At 28.8% G+C, this 21,675-nt stretch overlaps 2 protein-coding genes and 1 non-coding gene across 5 annotated transcripts; 2 read left to right on the top strand and 1 right to left on the bottom strand.

The window, feature by feature from the left end:
• Positions 1-70: 70 nt before the first annotated feature.
• Positions 71-142, bottom strand: TRNAM-CAU (transfer RNA methionine (anticodon CAU)). The gene has a single exon. It is a non-coding gene; the product is annotated as a tRNA-Met (tRNA).
• A 255-nt stretch (positions 143-397) lies between these two features.
• On the top strand, positions 398-3,361 carry LOC118067067 (ran-binding protein 3). Its single transcript, XM_035083604.1, has 5 exons — positions 398-456; positions 694-780; positions 990-1,070; positions 1,149-1,888; positions 2,555-3,361. The coding sequence occupies exons 1-5, from the start codon at positions 441-443 to the stop codon at positions 2,858-2,860; spliced, it is 1,230 nt and encodes a 409-aa protein (XP_034939495.1). The 5' UTR covers positions 398-440; the 3' UTR covers positions 2,861-3,361.
• Positions 3,362-4,110: 749 nt separating this feature from the next.
• On the top strand, positions 4,111-20,862 carry LOC118067036 (serine/threonine-protein kinase pakA-like). Of its 3 annotated transcripts, XM_035083558.1 has the most exons (10): positions 4,111-5,204; positions 5,442-5,702; positions 6,226-6,257; positions 6,340-6,425; positions 7,088-7,221; positions 10,111-13,664; positions 16,759-16,895; positions 17,536-18,030; positions 18,815-19,069; positions 20,235-20,862. In XM_035083558.1, exons 1-10 carry the CDS (start codon positions 5,083-5,085, stop codon positions 20,439-20,441), a joined length of 5,283 nt encoding a protein of 1,760 aa, XP_034939449.1. In that variant the 5' UTR covers positions 4,111-5,082; the 3' UTR covers positions 20,442-20,862. The 3 variants fall into 3 exon arrangements, with proteins under 3 accessions (XP_034939449.1, XP_034939447.1, XP_034939448.1); XM_035083556.1 differs by lacking the exons at positions 4,111-5,204; positions 5,442-5,702; positions 6,226-6,257; positions 6,340-6,425; positions 7,088-7,221 and adding exons at positions 7,850-7,993; positions 8,088-8,205 and having other exon boundaries at positions 9,934-13,664; XM_035083557.1 differs by lacking the exons at positions 4,111-5,204; positions 5,442-5,702; positions 6,226-6,257; positions 6,340-6,425; positions 7,088-7,221 and adding exons at positions 7,897-8,018; positions 8,088-8,205 and having other exon boundaries at positions 9,934-13,664.
• The last annotated feature ends 813 nt before the right edge of the window (positions 20,863-21,675 follow it).

Here is a 21,675-nt window from a genome sequence, read left to right as displayed (position 1 = left end):
CATTCTGTTGTTATTTTTTGTAATGGTACCTTCAACTACTTTGTTGGTACGAAAGACTGAAAAAAAAAATTAGCAGAGCGTGGTTTCGATCCACGGACCTCTGGGTTATGGGCCCAGCACGCTTCCACTGCGCCACTCTGCTTGTTGATGAGATTTGCAAATTTTACAATAACGTTCATACATGTAGAGTGATGAATTTTAATTCAGAATCATTCGTGGTAATTGGTAATTTTTTTCAAATTAACGAATTTCTTTCAATTTTATACATTTTACAACTGTATTATAATTAATTAATTGAATTTGTTTCAAATTTTTATATTTGCTTTTACTTAGTATCAAATTTCATTCATAGATGTCTAAAATGCAATTTTTAGAATTTTTATTTCTCAACTACCAAAGTAGGTGGCAACACTTTCTCGAACTTTCAGTCATACTAAAAAATGGCGGATTATAAGGGTATGTGATCAATTTTATCGCAAAATAACTCGTTTATAAACAATATTATTCACTATTAGTCAATAAAGTCTCTTAAAAAAATTTCTGACATATTGACCTAATTGATTAAAATAATGAATAGATGATGAGAGACATAGGAAAAAACTGTTTTTTGTTTTCTTTTTTCTGTTTGATTAGCACATGATGCCTTCTTTATTTTTGTGATTATTAAAGAAAGTAAATTTGTATTTTTTATAGAGAATACAGAAGAGAAAAATGGTCCTCGACCCACAATTGTTATGAAAGTAGATGCTCCAGAAGAATCTAGTGAAAATTCAGCAAATGGTGAGTCAACTTTACTACCATTCATAGAATCGGAAAGTCATTAATTGAATTGTATAAATCTCCTTCTCTTTATCTCTTGTATTTCTTAGATAATATTTTTATCTTTTTCTGCTATCATTTGTTAATTGTTAATTTACTAACTTTGCTAAATATTATTGAAATAATCTTCATTTATAGGTTCATTATAAACCTATACTTTTTATTTGCAGATGAAGCTGACGGACAATCAGCTGAAGAAAATTCACAAACTCCTTCTTCACCCTCCTCAAAATTCGCCACTAAAATTCACCGTATGTTTTTTTAATTGTTGATATTAATAAAACTTAATCATATTGTGAGCATGAAAATAATTATTCACTCTTTTCCAGATCCTGTATTAATGCAATCGAAGTTTGGCGATTCTTTTGGTATCAGTGAATTCAGCAAATCATCAGAGTCTAGTGGATTAAAGTCATCAATTTTAAGGCCATCTCAGCTTAGTGCATTAACGAATTCAGCTGGTCCAGCTCCGAAATCAAAAACTGAAACAAATTCACTACAACAAAACCCTTTTACCAAAGTTTCGGATAAGGCTATATTTGAAGACGAAGAAGAAGATTCTACAACGAAAAATAATGACAAAAAGGATACCAAGACAAACTCTGAGTCTAATTCTAACAACACCGACAAGAAAAATAAAGAAGATACCAAGATAACACCAACATTTATACCACTTGGTTCAACTCCTAAAGAAAATGACACCAATGTAAATAATATTGTAACTGCTAATTGTTCGACACCAGGTTTTGTATTCGGTCAAAATATAAAAGATCGCGTAACTGGAGCAAAGGATAGTGATGATAGTTCTGAAGAGAAAAAAGAGGAAGAAGAGTCGAAAAAAGAAGAGTCAAGTACAGAAAATGGCTCATCAGAGTTACTGTTCTCAAATGCGGCTGCAGTATGTCGTACTGCTAGTAGACCTGGATTAACTTTGACACAAGCAGCTCAAGAAATTGAGGAAGCTAATCGTGCAAATAAAAGGAAATATAATCAAATCACACCATTAACAGGTGAAGAAGGAGAAACTAATATTCTCCAGATCAACTGCAAGCTTTTTACATTCGATAAGGTATTGTAATTTATTTATAAAAATTCTATTAATTCAGTCAATACCGTATAATTAGATATTCAATTGACATAAAATAAACTGCACACCGAAGTTTTGTATTCCGGTCATTAAAAAGTAAACAGTACAGTTGTTGGCAGAGATTTAATTATTGGCATTTTATATGGGAAATCAATGATTAGCATGAGTGCCAATAATTGCCCTAACAGGCTGATAACCCTATTATTTTGTCAAAGTTCCAACGAAAAAATCCATCAATACTTATCGTGAATGCTTGATTATATTTGCCTTTTGTGTTATCTTTTTATAGTTGAATTAGAAAAACATTTTAGCTTCGTTTGAATGGTATTTTCTTTTAATTTATTCCATTAAAATGAGTATATTTTTCCATCACATTTTTTATGAATACTCTTGATAGTCTATACAACGTTAGAATCACATATTGAATGTATAAATAACGTGTCGGTGAATATTTCATAACAATTGGTTAAGCTATTCTCAAGTTATAAGATGATAAACAAACAAACATCTTTGTTTATTTGTTTGTCACTTTATCCCTCAATTATACCCAACATACAAACTTTTCTTTTTTTATAATACTTATATGATTATATAATTGATTATTGTTATTCAAAGCATGTTTTATAAAGGCAATAATTTATTTTGTAGGAGACAAGTAGTTGGAAAGAACGAGGCAGAGGAACTCTTCGACTTAATGATCGCGATGACGAGTCAAGATTGGTAGGACGAGTAACAGGTACTCAAAGACTCATACTTAATACAAAAATATGGTCAGGTATGACTGTAGAACGTGCTGGACCCAAATCTCTTAGGCTAACTGCAATGGATGTTCATGGTGATATTAGAATCTTCATAGTTCAAGCAGCGCCATCAGAAGTTGATCAGCTGCATAATTTTCTAATGCAACGAATCAAACGTGCTGAAGAGCGTCAACCTAAAAAAACTTGCTACTGATCACTGACGATAAATAATCCAGAAATCAAATAATGAAACTGAAATCGATTTTTGGTTGTCGATTTAACTTGCCAGACAGTGGAAAACTTATTAATTTTTTTATAACTCTCGTCAAGTTGATGTTTGTTTTTTCTGCACTCAAACAATGCTGGCAATTAACTTCGTTATGCAAATCACAGTTTGTAGCATACGAATCCAGTATTTTAAATAACATCATACGTAAATGTTTTTTAAGAAGCCAAGCATTATTAACGCTAAAAAAAAAGTTTAAAAAAAAATAATAATTAAAGCTCTAAGTACTTTCAATAATTTTATATCAATTTTTTTTGCTGGCAAGATGCTTTCTTTTCCTTTATTTTCTAATCATTCCCAATCGCTATTCTTTTACATGTAAAAAATAAGTAAATAAAACAAAGATTGTCGTTTCCAATACGATCACGAAGTTATTTAGGTATAAGATCAACAGCTAAATAGAACTTTCCAAGTAGTAACATAATAAGTTATGTAAATGTTAATGTTAATTCTTGCAAATAATATGAAATTATATTATAAGCTAGAAATAACAGTTTAATATTTAATAAAAATTCACTACTTAATAAAATATTTAAGAGACAACAGCTCTTAAATAAATGACATTAAAATTTCAGTCTGAAGTGATTTTAATTTACTAACCATTTATTGATCTTCATCTTCACAAACTCTCCACTATGATTTTGCATGAATTATTTTTTACTAATTTTCTATTTTGTTTTTAGTGATTTTATCATTATTATTCATGAGAAATTTATATATATATATATATTTGTGTATTTAAGTTACTACTTGTGAAATTTTTTTTTAGTTAGTACAGTCATTTAAACAATTTGTGATTTGTTTATATGAATTCTTATGAACATTAGCTACATATACATTTCAAATAATTATTTAAAATATTCAACATAATAGCTAAGATAATTATAAAATGCAAAAGTACGATTTGACTAGAAAGATGCTAAGTATCATCCTTACAGTGTAAATAAATAATATTAAAATGAATATATAATATGTGTATTCTTCAATCAATAATATTATTAGACTTATTTAATTATAGATCAAATAAATAACTACATAGATGGTATTCAAGATAATTATATTCAAATAAAGCTCATCTGTGCTATGACAGCGCTGCAAATCGTTGAGCTATGGCGGGCGGTATTCAACCGACTGATATTAATAGACACTTGGGTTTCACGTAAACTCGCCGCGATTTTGGGCGTCAAAAATCCGGCAGCGTCGACCCGTTTCTTTCGTTCACTTCTATTATTAATTAAGTATTTCATAAACACCAATATGTAGTGAGTAATTAGTGGTTATTTAGTGCTTATTGTCTAGCTATAAAATTGTTAAATTACATTTTCTTGATATCCACTTTGAATGAACGTCACGAAGGAATTCCAATCATTATGGAAGCTGTTTCTTATTCTCTTCATGGTGATGAATGGCAGAACGTGGATGTCAAATGAAAGTTTTATTCATCATTAATTTTTTCCCGCGTAGATTCTCATTTTTATACATTTTATATTCTTCAATGTTTGGATATTTTCAACTATGACAAGTTATGATTGATTGCTAGTCAATCTGAGTGTGCTATTGAAGTGAGGAAGTTTTTAAAATTGGGTTATTAGCCCAAGGACACATGAAAAACAATAGATAAAATATACGTTATTTTAATCATTTTTAATTTACCTTTGTAAATATTTTAATTGGATTATACTTGAATTTAATAATTACAACATGAAGATTGATTTGAAAAAGTGTTGTAGACGGACGCTCAATCGATACCACAGGAAATGATGAAGAGAAAATTTTGAATTGATTAATTAAATGTTGATAATAATCAATGAAAATTTATTATAATTCAATAAAAAAATAAGATATCAAAATCTGGAAGCTACGAATTAGTGGCACAAGAGCTCGCATACATATTTATAGATCGCTCTTCTTGAGTTGGAGGTGTGAATCGACGCGACACGTTCAAGCGAGAAATTTACTCCCTTCGTTTCAAAGTTATTGGAGTCAATTCACAAAAAAAAAACATTAAAGACATTGTAATTATTTCGTGATTTTGGATTTTATATCGTATAATTATGATTACGATACAATTAATAAGGACGTTGCAATTTGGAACAAGTAAATAATCATCAATTTTATGTTTATCTTTTTAAAAATTGTAAAGATTCAAGATGATGTTCACTGGTGGACGATCATCACATATGAAAAAGAGAAATGCTAGTGGAAGTAGTAGGAAATTACTTTTAGATAAAAATTCATCCAATCGTGTTGGACCAGAAGGATATACTTACAGGTATTTCAATATAATATTCAAATCAAAATAAATATTTCAATTATTCTGCTAATTAAAATGCTATTAATGAATGGAATATATATTCTATAATTATTTTCATCACCAAAAATGATATATAAACAAAAAATAATTTAATGGTATTATTATGACTAATAGGTTGGATAGAATTCGTTGTTTAACCAAAAACAATTTTAATGTTTATTAATTAATATATAACTAATTTTATAATACTTTCAGAACAAGGATACCTTCACCATTGAACCCTCAAGATCTTCCGGCTCCCAGCACGAGTAGAACTTACGTTTATAGAACACGAGTACCCAGGCGGGATATTACATGTGCATCATCTCCACCTCCAGACACAACAACAGGCGTTCCTATTACACGAAGAAGAGGAGCTGTTAAACATAATAAAGTTCATGTAATTCGAGGTCACAAACTTGTAGCAAAATTTTTTAGACAACCAACTTTTTGTGCCTTTTGCAAAGACTTTTTGTGGTAAGAATTAATTTTTATGAGCTCAATCAAACATTAAAAAGTAATCATTCTTACTATCATATAAGCATTCTAATAATATAAATCATTTGGCTTTTTTCTGATATTTTGTTGATTGTATTTTTAGATTAGACTTTTTTTTTTTATGTACTCATAAATTTTAAATTTCAGTAGTTTTATGTATTTTTTTGATATAGAAATCAGTTTAGAAAATGTTTTCGTCTATTTTATTGCTATTAAATAGTGTAAAATTAAAAAAGAAATATAATGTAGTGACATATCGTGAAAAAACATTGAGTTATTTGATTCACACGTATCATTTAAAGAGTATTACGTAGATAAAATAAGTTCTAAAACAACTTGAAGATATGTAAAACTGCATTCCAGAATTGAATGATAGAAAAGCCAAACGATCTAAGAATAAACTTTTCTCTTCCTTTATACAAACTCAGTTTATTCAAGTTATCGACTTGCAGATTTCTTCCATGCATCATACGTTTACGTATTAATCATTTATTTGTTTTAGGGGTTTTGGAAAACAAGGATATCAATGCCAAGGTGCGAGGTTGTTAATCTTTATTTGTTTGTAAGTATTTTAGATATTCAAAACAATATTATAATTAATTTAATGATGATCCAGCTTGCCAGACTGCTGTCCACAAAAAATGTCATGACAAACTTTTAACTAAATGCCCTGAAAGTGGGCGGGAATCAGAAAATACAATTGTAAGTAATTTATTTTATAATTTGATTTGAGTAGATTTTTTAATTTTATAAAAATAATTTTTCAATTTTATTAATCATTTAAGAAAGCTAATCCAAATTTAATATTATATTTTCACAATAATAAAAGAGCCTCCATACACTTGTGATAAGTCTATCAAAAAAATCTTTTGATTGTTGTATTACAAATCTACCTACCGCAAGATAAAGGTAGCAACATGAATTTAACATAAAAATTAAATTAGGAAAGAAGCTAATTTGATAAAATATCAATTAAACATTTATAAAAATAGTTCTAATGTAATTACCAACATTAATACCTTGCTTAAAATGCAACATTTTCTTTCTTGAATAATTAACTAATTATTCAATGTATTGAAAATACTTATTTTAAAATTTTATTCATGTTTTAGATAACTTTTTGGTGCTGCTAAAGACTTCTCTTCGCTTTTCTGATGCTTCGAAATGCAAATGGTTTTTAATATGCCGTGCTTTAAGTGATTATTAATCTTTCCTCGTAAAACTTTGTATTTATTAAAATTGTATATGATCGTACTTGTTAATAAGTATTTGAGAGCTTACTTAGTAAATTAATTTCTGCATGAATAGTTTAATTTATATAATATTTTTAAATTGTACTGTAATATTTCTATTTATTTGAATAGTATTTAAGGGAACGCTTTAAAGTGGACGTACCTCATAGATTTCGAACACATACATTTATGTCTCCAACTTTCTGTGACCACTGTGGTTCCTTGTTGTATGGATTCTTCCGCCAAGGCTTGAGGTGCGATGGTGAGTTTTATATTAATACATCAGCCAAAATCAACAACTTATGATTCTTGAGAAAATTAGTGTTGTCTATATCTCATGAAGTAGATCAGTCAGATAAAAATGTCAAACAAATATTTTATACTAATACAAAATATTCAAAAAATTTCTTTCACCCTACAAACAATCTATAAAATATAAATATGACTTTACGATGGATTTTAATTTTTAAAAAAACTCCTAACTTATAAAATTCTATCGCAATGAAATTTTATGATAGAATAATAATTTGTTTGAAACTTTCATTTACAATTATGAGATATATATAATTAGGATGAAGCCATTCATCATATCTTCCTGGCAATACGTGTGAATCAATCAAACAGATTATATTCATTATAATCGATTTAGAATCTGGCTCGCGATTGCGTTCCGCACGTTCATCTGATGACTGATTTGCATTTAGATATTGGTGTGTATGCAATGCTTACATATCTTAATACACGTGTGCTTCTGCATGTGGATGATAATTTTCACCGGCTTTTGCAGCATTATTCTTGCGTTGTAATTACAAATTCAACGATGGCAGTTAGAACGTTAGTTATTACAGTCTTAGTTTGTTCGTGTGTATATAGTTAGCATGCTAGGAAGCCTCATATACTAGAATTCTATTATTACACTTGGGTCGCTGGCTTAAACTCAGTTGGTCTTGGCTCCCTGAACCGTGAGAACGGCTCTTCTTATCGCACCTGACTATCCCGGTACTCGCGACATCATTGAATTTTTCATTTTGGTGCTGTGTACGTGATATTGCAACGTATTTACGTAAAATTGCAAAATAATTATTCTTTTCAAATCTTATTCTGGTTTATTTTAACTTGATAAATATTGTAGCGTTTTAGAAGAAAAATAAAAAACGTTAAAAGATGTCATACTATGGAGATGGCATCTCCTACTACTATGGAGCAGGACCTTTTGCCAATCACAGTTCTTTGATGACAGGCACAACACGGTAAGGAATGATCGAAATTTTTGTTTATATATACAGTCATTACAATTACACTTCTGCTATAAATAAAAATGAAAAGCTTGGCTCACGACATGCAACGTTGTTTAAAGCTGAAGACACTTCTTCAGACAAACTCAAGTTCATTTTTTTTACAACTCAATGTCCAGTCAAAACTCTTTAAACATGTTTTCTCAACAAGAAATAAAATTTATCATAGCAGTAAAAAAATATATTATTGGTCAGACAGAAATAAAATTCAAAGATAAATACAAAATATAAATAATATTGTACAATTATTGTAATAATTTACTGAAAACGATAAAAAGTATGATCACAATTCATGAAAAAATTTTAAATAATCCTTTGTAAACGTAGTTTTGATGTTCTAACAAGTGTTTGGTTGTCATTTCCGGCCGGCTCATACACGTAACGCATTAAAATAAACGGAGCCTTTGGCATTAGCAAGCGTCACATCAGACTTACGTTTGTAAATTCGATCAAGTTGTGATGAAAAGATATAAAAGCTTCCTTTATTAATTGCGTCGAACAATCAACTTTAATTTGTTCTAACGCTCTCGTTAAGTTTGGCGAGATACAGAAGCTAATAATTGCTTGGTCCATGGCCAAAAAGACAAGTCGAACAGTTAAGAATTACGTATTCTTTTTTGTTTCTCGATACCATTCCAATTCAATTGCGACAGATGCATTGTTTTACATTGTTTTTTACATTTTCAATTCACTTCATTCTGTCTAATAAATCCCACTTGTCTCACTTGTCACCAGAATTAAACTCATAAATATTTTTTTTTCAAGCTATTTTCTATTTTTTTTATTTATAAAAGGTCTACAAAGAAGTCATGACGATTGATGTTTGACGTAAAGAATTACGTAACATATTAAGCTTAGAGTATTTTAAACAAACTAGTTTGTCTTAAAAATGAGTAAGAGATTTAATATCATTTATTCCTCATGGATAATATTTGGAGTTTAGCCAGTCTATTGACATTTATATTTACTAATTGGCACAAATAAATTAGCCATATGAATATTATTGCACCATTTAGATCCATGCTGATTAAGACATGCATGGAAATTGGGAACACACTTTGTAAAGGCCACGGTATACTTTGAAAAGAAAAAGCGTTCAAGGTTACACTGTTTGTTATTATAGAAAATAGGGTAATTGGTGCTAATTTAAAATCTCCAAAGCAACACATTAATTAGCTTGTGAAAATGTTGGCAAATAATATATAAGAAAAAAATTTACGTATTTTAAATATGTGAACATGTTGAAATTGAGATGAGTCAAAAATTTTCTGATTTTATTTCATCAAAATAATAATAGTGAAGGTCTGAAGAAATATTCAGCACAGAAATTTTATCAAGGAAGGACATAGAACAAGTTGTTGTTTCGATTCATCATTTTTACATTAATATGTCTATAATATTATTTATCAAAAATTTATTAAATATTTTAGATTATTTGATATTTCAATAATTAATTATTTAATCATATTTTAATTCAAAAGTAGAAATTCACTTTTTATAATAATTAATAAATTTAATAATATCTATCAATCTTGATAAACAAAATCCATTTTTACTTATTAGATAGAATTAATTATTATCTTGAAACAAGTTGATAATTGGCCGTAAATTGATGTAAAATTTAATATAAAAGACATTTTTCAATCCATTTTGACGTTTATGAATTAAATGACTTTTCTGCAGGATTCACACCCCTTTGAGATTTGCTCCTCATCTATCAACAATATCCGAGTCATCTTTGAGTACATATCGTCGTTACAGCCCAAATGTATTGCCGTATCGACCAAGAAAAATAATTGACACAGCTGATATCGATGTTTCTACTCCACGACCACTGCATTCTAACCATCAACCTCATGGAAATCGTCTTCGCCGAGACCGACCCACAATAAGAATCCGTTCTCAAGCTCTGAAAGATAATCCAGCACTTCGAGATCATGTTGAGCGTCGTGAAAAAACCGCTGGTGAACTTCTTGTTGAGAAATTTCTCATTAGAGATAAAAAAGCAAGTCTTGATGACATTCGAATGAAGATGTACCGACAAGTCAGCCTAGAATCAAACAAAAATGAACAGGAAGCAATTAAGAGGAGAATAACACGAAAATTTACTAGAAGAAGATCATCAGCAGATGTACAAATCGACCCAGAACAACTCAAACGAGAAATAGAGATTGCTCAAGTTCAGGCAAAGGTTTTAGATAGCTTAGTGGCTGAAGAACAAGCTGAGATTGAAGTAGAAACACGTAAAGGTACTTTAATTCATAAAAATGCTGTTAGAACACATCCACCAATACTCAAGAAAACTACGAGTGAATCTGATGACACTGATAGTACAGAAACGAAAAAGAAAATTCAGAAAAAAACTAAGAAACGTAAGAAGACCACAGATAAACCATCTCCACCCCAAGAAGTGCCATCGGAAATTGAAGAGTCGGAAACTGATAGTAAAGTATTTAAAGTTGAAGCTAGCAATAGTGTTGATGATTTGTCAACGCTTGTAGTAAATGCTAGGGATAAAAAAATTGAACAATTTAAAGAAAGTATCAAACTTCCTGCTCCAAAATCTTTTTTCAAGAAAAATCATCAAGATATTGAAGAAGAAGTGGTCATTCTCCCAGCTAAAAAACCGTATGTTCATGATCAGTCACGAAACAGTGTGTACCTGACCCTGAAGACATCGAATTTAGAGTTGAAAGGTAATGACCAACAACAGAATGTAAATAATATTCAAGCAGATCAATCGATAGATGATGAAGAGTCTAAAGTTGCCAAGATTGGATCTAAAGATATCATTGAAAGTGATGTAGAGGTCAACGACGGAAGGGGATTGAAAGATCAGGGGAAGAGTTGGGTAGAGGGCGAAGGATGGATGCCTGAAGCAGCAGAAAAAATTAATCGAGTCAGTGAGCATGACAAAGACTTGATATCCGGGTCCGAAAAAATTGTAGAAAGTTCAAAGGGTATTGATAATTCTCAAAGGGTTAAAGAATTACAAAAAGATCTCAAAAAGACTCATACAAAGACACTCTGTGAGATTTCCGAATTTCCGTCGCGGGAAGTCAGCCAAGAGGATTTCAAGGGTACACATGACAGAACGTGGAACGATAAATTGTCATCCTTGACAAAAAACCTAGCAAAAGATTCTACGCCGAGTGAGAAGAAGAAAGAGAAAAGACTTAAAGAAAATGACGAATGTCTAGTTGACGTAAATTCTGTTAAAACTCAGGAAAGTCAGCAACAAGACGATGAGAAAAGCAAGAGCTTGCCAAATTCAACGGTAATTAATCTTGAAACCAACAGAAATGAACAGAATGAGTCAAGGATAAATGAGTCCAAGTTTTTAAGTGAAAGCAAGGCATCTATCCAGGAAATAATTGAACCTAGTACTACTACAGGTCGTGAAGCTGAAAAAACTACTTTAACTGTGATACAAAATAAGACTAAATTGATTGATGTTATTGATAATGAGAATAATCATAAATCACCTGAACAAAATAATCTTTCAGGAATATTAAATAATAGTTTGAAAGGTGAGATAAAGGTTCAAGAAGAGGTTAAAAAAGTACCTAAAAAAGTTAATAAACAAAAGAATGCTCAAAAGACACCAAAACTCAAAGAGGATGTTTCTCAAGAATCAAATGATAGCGTTAATGACAAGAACATTAACTTGAAAGTTAAAGCCCTTAAGGGTTTGAAAAAAATATTGAAACATTCTAAAGGAACATCTTTTGAGTGTGATCAAAATTCTGAATTAAAAGAAACTGATACATGTAACTTGGAGAATGATGATGAAAGTAAATCTCCAGTTCAAAACAAACCAAAAAGTAAACTAATTTCAAAGAGTATTTCTTTTGAAGATGAAAAAGATCAATCAAAAGTTGTAAATACTAAAAAAGATTCTATTCTTGGAGAAATTAATTCAGCAGAGCCAATAATTAACGAAATAATTCCCAAAGATTTATATTCAAAATCAAAAACAAACATTTCTAAATCCCCTGTCTCGTCATTCGATAGTGAAGAAATTAAATCTCCGATATCATTGCCACTAGTTCAAGAAGAAAAACAATTAGAGTTATTGGGTGATAAACAAACACAAGAGTCTTCTCAAGAAATCGATTTTTGGAGTGAAATAAAACCTGAAGATGATTTAAAAGTTAAAAAGCCTAAGCCTGTATCAAATATTTCTACAACTAAAAGTACAAGTGAGTCCACACCTACATCACCAGAGATTGAGAAAGTGAAATTGGAGAAACCTGTAGTGGTGGAATCTTCTAATAAAGTGCCAGTGAAAGCAAAGAAAAAGAAGTGCAGCGAAAATTCGATGGAGAAAGAAAAGAAGAAACACACGAATATTATTTTTGACACTGCAGTAAACCCGTTGGAAGATGAACAGAAGCATCTTGTAGATGTTAAGAGTTCAGAGAACTCTGAGTCTATTAAAAAATCATCTAAAAAACCAGATGAAGTTACAGAGAAATTAAATACATTAAAGCCTCATTTAAAAATTGAAATAAATAATAAAATAAAGAGTAGTAATTCTATTATTAAAAATTCTGAAAATCTCGAAATAGATAAACTAATTATATCACCACAAATTACTTCTGATAAACTTGAAAATATTGAACAAATATCCGAAAATAAAGAAATTAATGTAAATTCTTTGAAATCTGATGCGTCTTCAGAAGTAGAAATTCCAGTTGTTGTAATAGACACACTAGATATTCCTAGAACAATTATTGAGGCAGTAACTGAAGAAGAAGAAGAAAATGATGATGATGAAGATGAGTGTCCAATAACTCCAATAAATGAAGAAGAAAAAGTTTTAAGTAGTAACATGTCTAAGTGGAATGGTAGTTCTAATTTGACAGAATTAAATGAAAAAGAGGTCGCGTCAACGACAGTTGAAACTGGAAATGAGGTCGTGGGATCTACGAACGCAAGTGTACAATCATCAGGGAAGAAAAAGTTGGGGAGGAAAAAGAAGTCAATCAGCGTAAGCCCAGAGACTACAGTTATAAGAAAAAATCCAGAAGAGAAAGCAGTTTCTAAAAATTCAATCAGTTCAGACGCAACTGTGAAAGCTAAAGCATATAAAAACTCACCAAAAGCTCAACTTGCACCTGCAGTGATACCTAATAATCGTCCAATAGATCTTGTGAAAATGTTTTATACAACTCCATCGTCTTTATTAACTGCCACACCAAGAGATTTATCGAAAGTTAAACGTGCAAAAATTAAGAGAAGAAAACATTCAACACCTTCAGCTAGTAGTGATAGTACAGGAAGTAGTAGAAGCACTGGAAGGGCTGAGAGTACTCAGAGTAATTCTACTGTTGAAGATGAGGCTGAGCAGAAAAGAATTTCTTCTACTAGAAGCAACGACTCAGGCTTCGATGGTTCACCTAGGCTTTCGAGTACATTTCTTTTATATTTTTTTATATAACATTATTCGTGTATTAATTTGAAGTAACTTTAAAAATTATCTTTATTTATTATTAACGTCTCCAATCATTCTCGTCATTTTTTGGCTTTCATATCTAAAATGGATTCATGAAACAGTTTTAAAAACTTTACAGTAAAGTATTTTTTTAAAAATAGTACATGTCATTAAAATGGTCAAAAGCATAATTATATAAAGAAAAAAATGCTAATTTATCTTTACTAAGACAACACAGATAACAAAAAAATTCCACAGATTTTTTTTTTAAACAGTGTTAATGCTTTGTATATTTATTTGAAAGAATTCTAAATCCAGCCCACACGATGGAAAGGTAAAAAGCCTCATAAAAATGATGAAAATGAATTCAATTTTGAGTTAATAAATAATATTGCATGAATTTATTTATTGAGCACAGTAGATTGCAATAACCAATGATTGATTGTGCTTTAAAAGCTTTGACACAGTGCCGAGATTGTTCTATTACTCACGATTGATTTAAGTTTTGAATATGTTTTATTTCTGTACCATTTCATTCTTCAACGTAGGTGTTGTTTGTCTTATTAGATTAAGTAACACGTGCGCCAGATGTATATACAATCGTTTGTATCAAAGCAATGAGAATATATACATATGTTGATTAAATGATTCCACGTATGTCAGGTTTTCGCATAGAATCTATGTTATTTCAAGTAAAACTTAGCTTTAAATTGGAATGTTGATGTTGATTCAATAAACGTGATCAATTAGATTGCGACATGGCCTGTCATAAGAAGTGCGAAAAACTCACAGGAAATCTCTGTGGACTGAATCAAAAGCTTGTTGCTGAAGCTTTGCAAGCACTTAAACGAGGTAAGTCCATTGTTTAATTTTTTAGGCCTCATTTTAACCTATTTAATTGCAGGTTCAAACACGAGGAATTCAGTCTCGTGTTAATAGTAAATTGAAAGGAGAATTAATCGTAAATTTCGTTGGTATTTGCCAAAAATTCACTGCATAGTATAGAAGCATGACTATTTTTGTCAAAGCAAAGACAGACTATCTTCTATAATCTTTCTCTCTCTCTCTCTCTCTCTCTCTCTACCACGAGACTTCTAGAGTGTTTGTTTGGTTCATGACGTCAGGTGGTTTATTCCTCGAGACAGTGCGCACTGAAGTTGCCGATTCTGCAAGCAGTTATTGGCGGTTAAGCTTTCACGCGATGCACAAACGGTCACTGTCTATTTCCTCTCAGTAATTTTTGAGAAATATTTGTAATCATGCGTTCGCGAAAGTATGTTCGTCGGAGATTGATGTCACACGATAACAATGTTGGCTTGGATACAACACGTGATTTTGAAGATTGTGAAGGAAATGGTGGTATGGTTAAATATCAAATTATCATTTTCTACCATGGATATAATTAATGAATGTGAAATATTACTACTGTTCCTGTATTTTCATTCATAATGGGTGCTAAAGTTATTTGATTAATAAAAAGTTCAAATGAAGAAAAATTAGTCTTCGAATAAAAAAAAAATACCTAAAAAGTGATTATTTAGCTTAGCTAAAAGTAAATAACAAACTATACAATATTTTTTATTTTAGAAAAATATTGATTATTTTTCTTAGAAAAGAAATATTAGATTTTTTGGTTATATCAAAATTTATTGTTGATTATGTAGAAAATTAATTTTTTTGTCCACTTCATTTTTGAATATTTTAACATTTGATTCTAAAAAAAATTTTGATTGAATTGTTTATGAACAAATAACAATTAAAAATATAATTATTTTTATTATTGACTTGATAAATTTTTTAAATCGTTTGAAAGTCAAAGTAAAAAATATTTATTTTTAGTTTATTTTGTAGTAAACGAGTTTCATCATTAATATTAAAAGATATTTTATTTTTGTGTTTTAAATAGTATGTAAAAAAAAATATTTTCTATCTGAATTTCACAATTAAATATTTTATTCATGATTTGTTTATCTATATTCACTGATAAATAAACACTCCTTCATTATTTGAACTAAAAATTATTTTCATCAAGTCAAAAATTCTCAATAGTGCGCAATAAAATATTTTTCTATAAAAAATTTCACGTTCAAAAAATTATTTTCTATTTCTTCATTCTTTCTAAGAAGTAAAGTTTAAATTTCTTGTTATTCTATATCATGAATATACTTTTCAGTCTCAGTGTTCATTTTCATGCCAAAAAAAAAGAGTATTATGATTTCAGTGGAAGTCATAAATAAAATTGACTAAGAAAGAAAAAAATATTTACTGTTTGTCACTGAAATTTTTATGACTATAAATTTTTTCAATAAAACAAAATAAATTAATTAGAATAATTTCATAGGGATATGTGCTGTGATTTATATCATAAATATAAAGGCTTATTCATCTCTTTACAAAACTTTAACTTCTAGTAAACGCTGCCAAAGTTACCTCCAAATTAAGCTAGTACTGTTCTCACTTGGCTGAATAATCTACGTGATAAACCACAGCTGTTATTCCTCCATCGTACAATTAGTATTTTGGCACTCAACATCAATTAGAAATCGTGGTATTCATATAAATATTATATTATTTTATTTTCATCTTTATTATCTCTATTTTTATTCCTTATTATATCCAATTATTGATCGTGTAGTAAATAGTAATAAAACTCACTAACTCTTCATTGTTACTTCATTACTACATAAATTGTTTGTAATAATTTTATCATGACCTCCTGTTATCTTTTCGTTGTTTTCTCATCTAATTTTGAATTTCTCTCGCACGTTGAGGATAGCTAAGAATTTGCAGAACTTCCGCAAGTAAAATTATATTTAGTTAAACGATAGATATCTTCGAAGGAATTTAAATAAATTAAAAAACTTTGTTGGTAGGTATTTCATTCAATTCTAACAATCACATAAAACTTTATCAGCATTATGTTGAAAAATAACAACTATTACTTTTATAAAATAATAATAATTAAACTTTATTCATTCTTTTTTGATGTCTTTAAAATATTTTTTTTGTTTGTATTAAAACTAATTATTTTTCTTTATTTTCATAATTTTAATAAAAAAATATTTTTACAGCTCCTTCTCAGTCTTCTGATAATCAACGTAACTCAGATAGTTCAGATCATCTCCATAGTAGCGGTAGAATCACACCACCAGCGACCAACTTACCAAGATTTAAAAAATATGCAGTTGAAGATTTTAATTTTTTGAAAGTAAGTATAACTAGTTTGTAGATAAATAACTTGATTACAAATTGAGTTATATGTCCATTAATAGACTAAGATGGTCAAAATTATAAAATTCACATTTTTTTGCTATGATAAAAATAGAAATGTTCATGGCTGACCATAATTTCCTAGTACTACTTAAATTAAGTCATTCTATGGCTTAGTAGTCGCTAAGGAAGAATAATTAGATATTGCATCATCCTTTATATTAAACTAAAGCACTTGAAATATTTCCATGCTCCACATTACAAGTCAAAGCCATCACTCAAACATTTTTCTTTGTTTCTAAGCCATAACTCTTTGGATCTTAACCATGCTATAAATTATGACGCATTTATTGGATAATCTTATATATGATGCTTTAAACTTGTTTACTGAAGTAATGTGTACGTTAATTTTATGAACTAAGAATGAAACCATAAATTACAAGCCTAAAATAGATTACTTATGTTGTGAAAAATATTAATTAAATGTGAAAAACAAAAAAAATTCCAACTCAAGGGAAATAAATTAAGATGAAGATGTAAAGGATTTAACGTTAATAATAGTTCATTAAAATGTTTATTAATATTATTTATATTTTATTAAATTTTACGATATCGTAATTGATTAATTTTAATTCCAGGTCCTTGGAAAAGGCAGCTTTGGTAAAGTATTACTAGCAGAACTACGTGGCACAGACTGTGTTTATGCTGTAAAATGTTTGAAGAAAGATGTAGTATTAGAAGATGATGATGTAGAATGTACACTCATTGAAAGAAAAGTTCTTACACTAGCAACGCGACATCCGTACTTATGTCATCTATTCTGCACCTTTCAAACAGATTCTCATCTGTTCTTTGTTATGGAATACTTAAATGGTGGAGATTTAATGTTTCACATACAGAAATCTGGACGATTTCCAGAATTCCGAGCGAAATTCTATGCTGCTGAAATCTGGTCGGGGTTAAATTTTCTTCATAAAAAAGGAATTGTTTATAGAGATTTAAAGTTAGATAATGTTCTGCTAGACTTTGAAGGGCATATTAGGATAGCAGATTTTGGCATGTGCAAACTTCAGATATTTCTAGATAGAACGGCTGATACATTTTGTGGTACACCTGATTACATGGCTCCTGAGGTTAGTATTTAAAAGTTTAATAAAATAAATAGCATCAAATTAAGTACTTGTACTTGTAGTTGATAAATATAAATATTTTATTGGAATAAAGTAACGAGTACTAGTCATCATCAAAATTGAATTTGATGATCATGTATTTAATTATTTTTGAAATTTAATGTATTAAATATACCAATTGTGTTTCTAAGATCAAAAAAGAAATTTAAAAATCTGTTAATCAAGACACGTTTCTAAAAATAATGTTTTAAAAACAAATAAGTAAAGTATTTAATATTTGAAAGACGAATTGTATCATGATCAATTGATTTTTAGTAAACGATTTCACTTATAACTGATTTTACAATGTATAATCAGTTATATTTAAACTATCTTTGTTGTATATTTGTAAAGAATTTATAAAGATATTGATATAATTATTCATGATTTTAAACGTTTTTAAATTTACAAAAGCATTCTAAAGAATCAGTATTAGAAAAAAATAATAAAATCAGTATTGATTATACAATTAAAAATAGAAATTATTTTGTTATTAACTTTAATATAGTTGATAAAATGCCAATTACACGTTATTGTTAATAATTTGTCTAATTATTAATTACTTGATTATCAAAATTTTCTGATGTCACTTTTAATTTTAGTTTCTCAATAATTATATAAATCCTTTGCAATGCAGCGTATAATATGATGTACCATACTAATTTTAGCTTTTCGAGTGCTGAAATATTTTTTATAAATAGTTGTAACCATTTTGAAAAGACGTACTAATGTAATTTAATTGATTTAGATTATCAAAGGACTAAAATACAACCAATCAGTGGACTGGTGGTCATTTGGTGTTTTACTTTATGAAATGTTAACCGGTCAATCGCCTTTTTCTGGTTGCGATGAGGATGAACTCTTCTGGAGTATTTGTAATGAACGGCCATTTATACCTAGATACCTCACTCAAGAGTCAATGGATATTTTAATCTATCTGTTAGAAAAAGATGCAGGAAAGAGGCCGCTTGGTCATGAAGTTCAAGCCCATTCATTTTTCCATGTAAGTTGTCTTCAAGTCATGAAGTTGTGCCAAAATTTATTACAGAATATAAATTATACATACTTAACTAACATTAATGTTTTGTATTTTTCTTAAATTACAGTATTTTTTTGAAAATATATATTTATAAGTTGTAGTTCAATGAATCGAACAAAACAACTGATCTGCGACAATTTGTATAACAATGTGATGAAAAATAAGTGAAAAATAAGAACTAATGTTTCTCCATCGATTTCCCTATTATAACTATCGAAGAATATTTATAGAAATATTTATTTAAAGAGCATTATTTTGAGAGCAGTAAATTATTATGTTGCAAGCATTCATGTATAGATAATATTTAACCATTTATTGTTCAGTAACTAATTAATCTCATGTAATAGATGAACATTAATTATTTTTTATTTATAACTCTGATTAATTATGCTAATTTATAAAGTGTTCAAGATAAAGATTGAAACGTAATTTGAAGAATAAAAAAAAATCTATCATCACTATTAATTTTATACTTATGAGTGATGAGGATGAAATTTTACTTATATTAGAAGACACAAAAAATGTATATTTTTTTTTTATTTCTATTTTCTTTCTTTTTTTTAATGATCAGTATTTTGAATGGGATATATTTAGATCGAAAAGTGTTTTGTTTATAAATTAAGCGATCAGCTTATTAAAAACAACCAATGTTAGATCTTCAAAAATCTTAAACAAATGTCTACATTACATTTTGTGAATAAACTGCTCTAATTTTTGCATAGTATATCATAATCTTAAATTTACAACATAACTAATCGAAATTTTAAAAAGTTAGAACATCATTAAAAAATAAAAAAGTTTATTCACACCTGCAGTTTTTTCATTCAACATTAATTCAATGATATTTTATTATTATTTATTTAATAATATTCACTATAATAATCTAGATGTTACGCTTCCGGTCAAAATGTAAACATGCATTATTATTATATTGTTTTAATTTTTTTATTTTAACTATTAAACTTATTTTAACTGAAATCTATCTGGTATTAGATGTTGAAAAATTTTTCATAATTGAAAATAATTTACAACACGAGTTTCTGAACTAGAGAATTATTTGATTACTTTATAAGTTAATGTTATAGATAAATATATACAAGTAAGTTTTAATGAATTTATTTATTTTCAGAATATCAATTGGGATAGATTGGAAAGAAGATTACTTGAACCACCATTTAAACCTACTCTAGATCATACATTGGATACAAAATACTTTGATACCGCGTTCACGGCTGAAAGGCCTCGACTCACCCCAGTACCTGAACAGATTTTGTCTTCGATGGATCAAGGAGTTTTCCGAGGATTTTCTTACACAAATCCCAATGCTACTGACTGAACAAAACGAAGTGTAGAATAAAAAATAGGAATCTTATATAAGGAATAATATCGAACTGTGAACGAGCGTTCTGGTTTGTAGCTGAAAGATATTGAAGGACGTAAAGAGTGAAATGTCAAAAACGTTTCCAAGAACGTATGAAATTTTGATAAATACGTTTATAAGAGTTCATCGAAGCATTCTTCCAGTCAAAATGATTATTATGTAGATATATATTTATTTGGGTGATCAAAACCACCATCACACAGTGATTTAAATTTATCACAGGGGACTGACGCTTTGTAGGAATTATCAAGAGATTGATGAAAGTGTTTATGCGTCTTCAAAAGAGTTTTTATGTGTCTAAAGATAAAAAAAAATATTAATGAAGACTTAAATGTATAGTAATTTAAATGTTATTAAAAATAATTCAGTTGATTAATAGATTTAAATTTTTCATAATAAGAAAAAATCAATTATTGAATTTTTTCAAAAGTCTTTGCTAACTAATTTATTTTATGTATATTTAAATAAATTAATTGTTATTAATTAGTTGATTAATTTTTATTAATTTGAATAAATTATTAAAATAATTAATCGAATATTGTCGAGATTTTTGAAAAAATCTAATAAAATATTTAAAGAAACAAATTGTAGCGAAAATTAATGAAAATTCATTTTTTGATGAAATTTTAATTGATCAAATTAATAGAGGATTAATATTATATTTATATTTATTAATAAAATGTATTTAGAACAGAATGACACGAGTAAACGTTGTATAAAATAACAATTTATAAAGCAATTATTACTATGTTTTTAAAACAGATGGTGAGCACGTGCGGAACAGTCTTAAGTGGTATATAAAAAGCGATCGCTTTATAGGCGTTTATTTAAAATTAGAAAGACAAGCATCGACAGGTATATTTTCTTGCTTTGGCTATGTAACTCCATTAGATGAATCACTTTTTTACTAATTTTATAACAAACTTTATCAGCCCTTATTTTTATCAGTGAGTTCAAATAATTCTTTTGGTATCAAGTAAATGTAAAAATTAAACAATAATTCGTAAATCTTTAGACAAGTACGTGTTGAGTGTCATATTAACGAAAGTTGTGAGCCAATTTCGTCACGCTTAACCTGAGGAAGTGTACTTATGCACTTAATTACGAGCAATACGTTTCGCTCATTTCTCCTCTTCAGTTACATAAGATTATTTATAAACCTCCCTCATCAATGTACATATATACATGA

The sequence above is a fragment of the Chelonus insularis genome, unplaced genomic scaffold (genome assembly GCF_013357705.1).
Source record: "Chelonus insularis isolate UGA/USDA-ARS -01 unplaced genomic scaffold, ASM1335770v1 contig_35_pilon, whole genome shotgun sequence".
NCBI classification, from domain to species: domain Eukaryota; kingdom Metazoa; phylum Arthropoda; class Insecta; order Hymenoptera; family Braconidae; genus Chelonus; species Chelonus insularis.
This window is presented reverse-complemented; position numbering and strand designations above follow the sequence as displayed.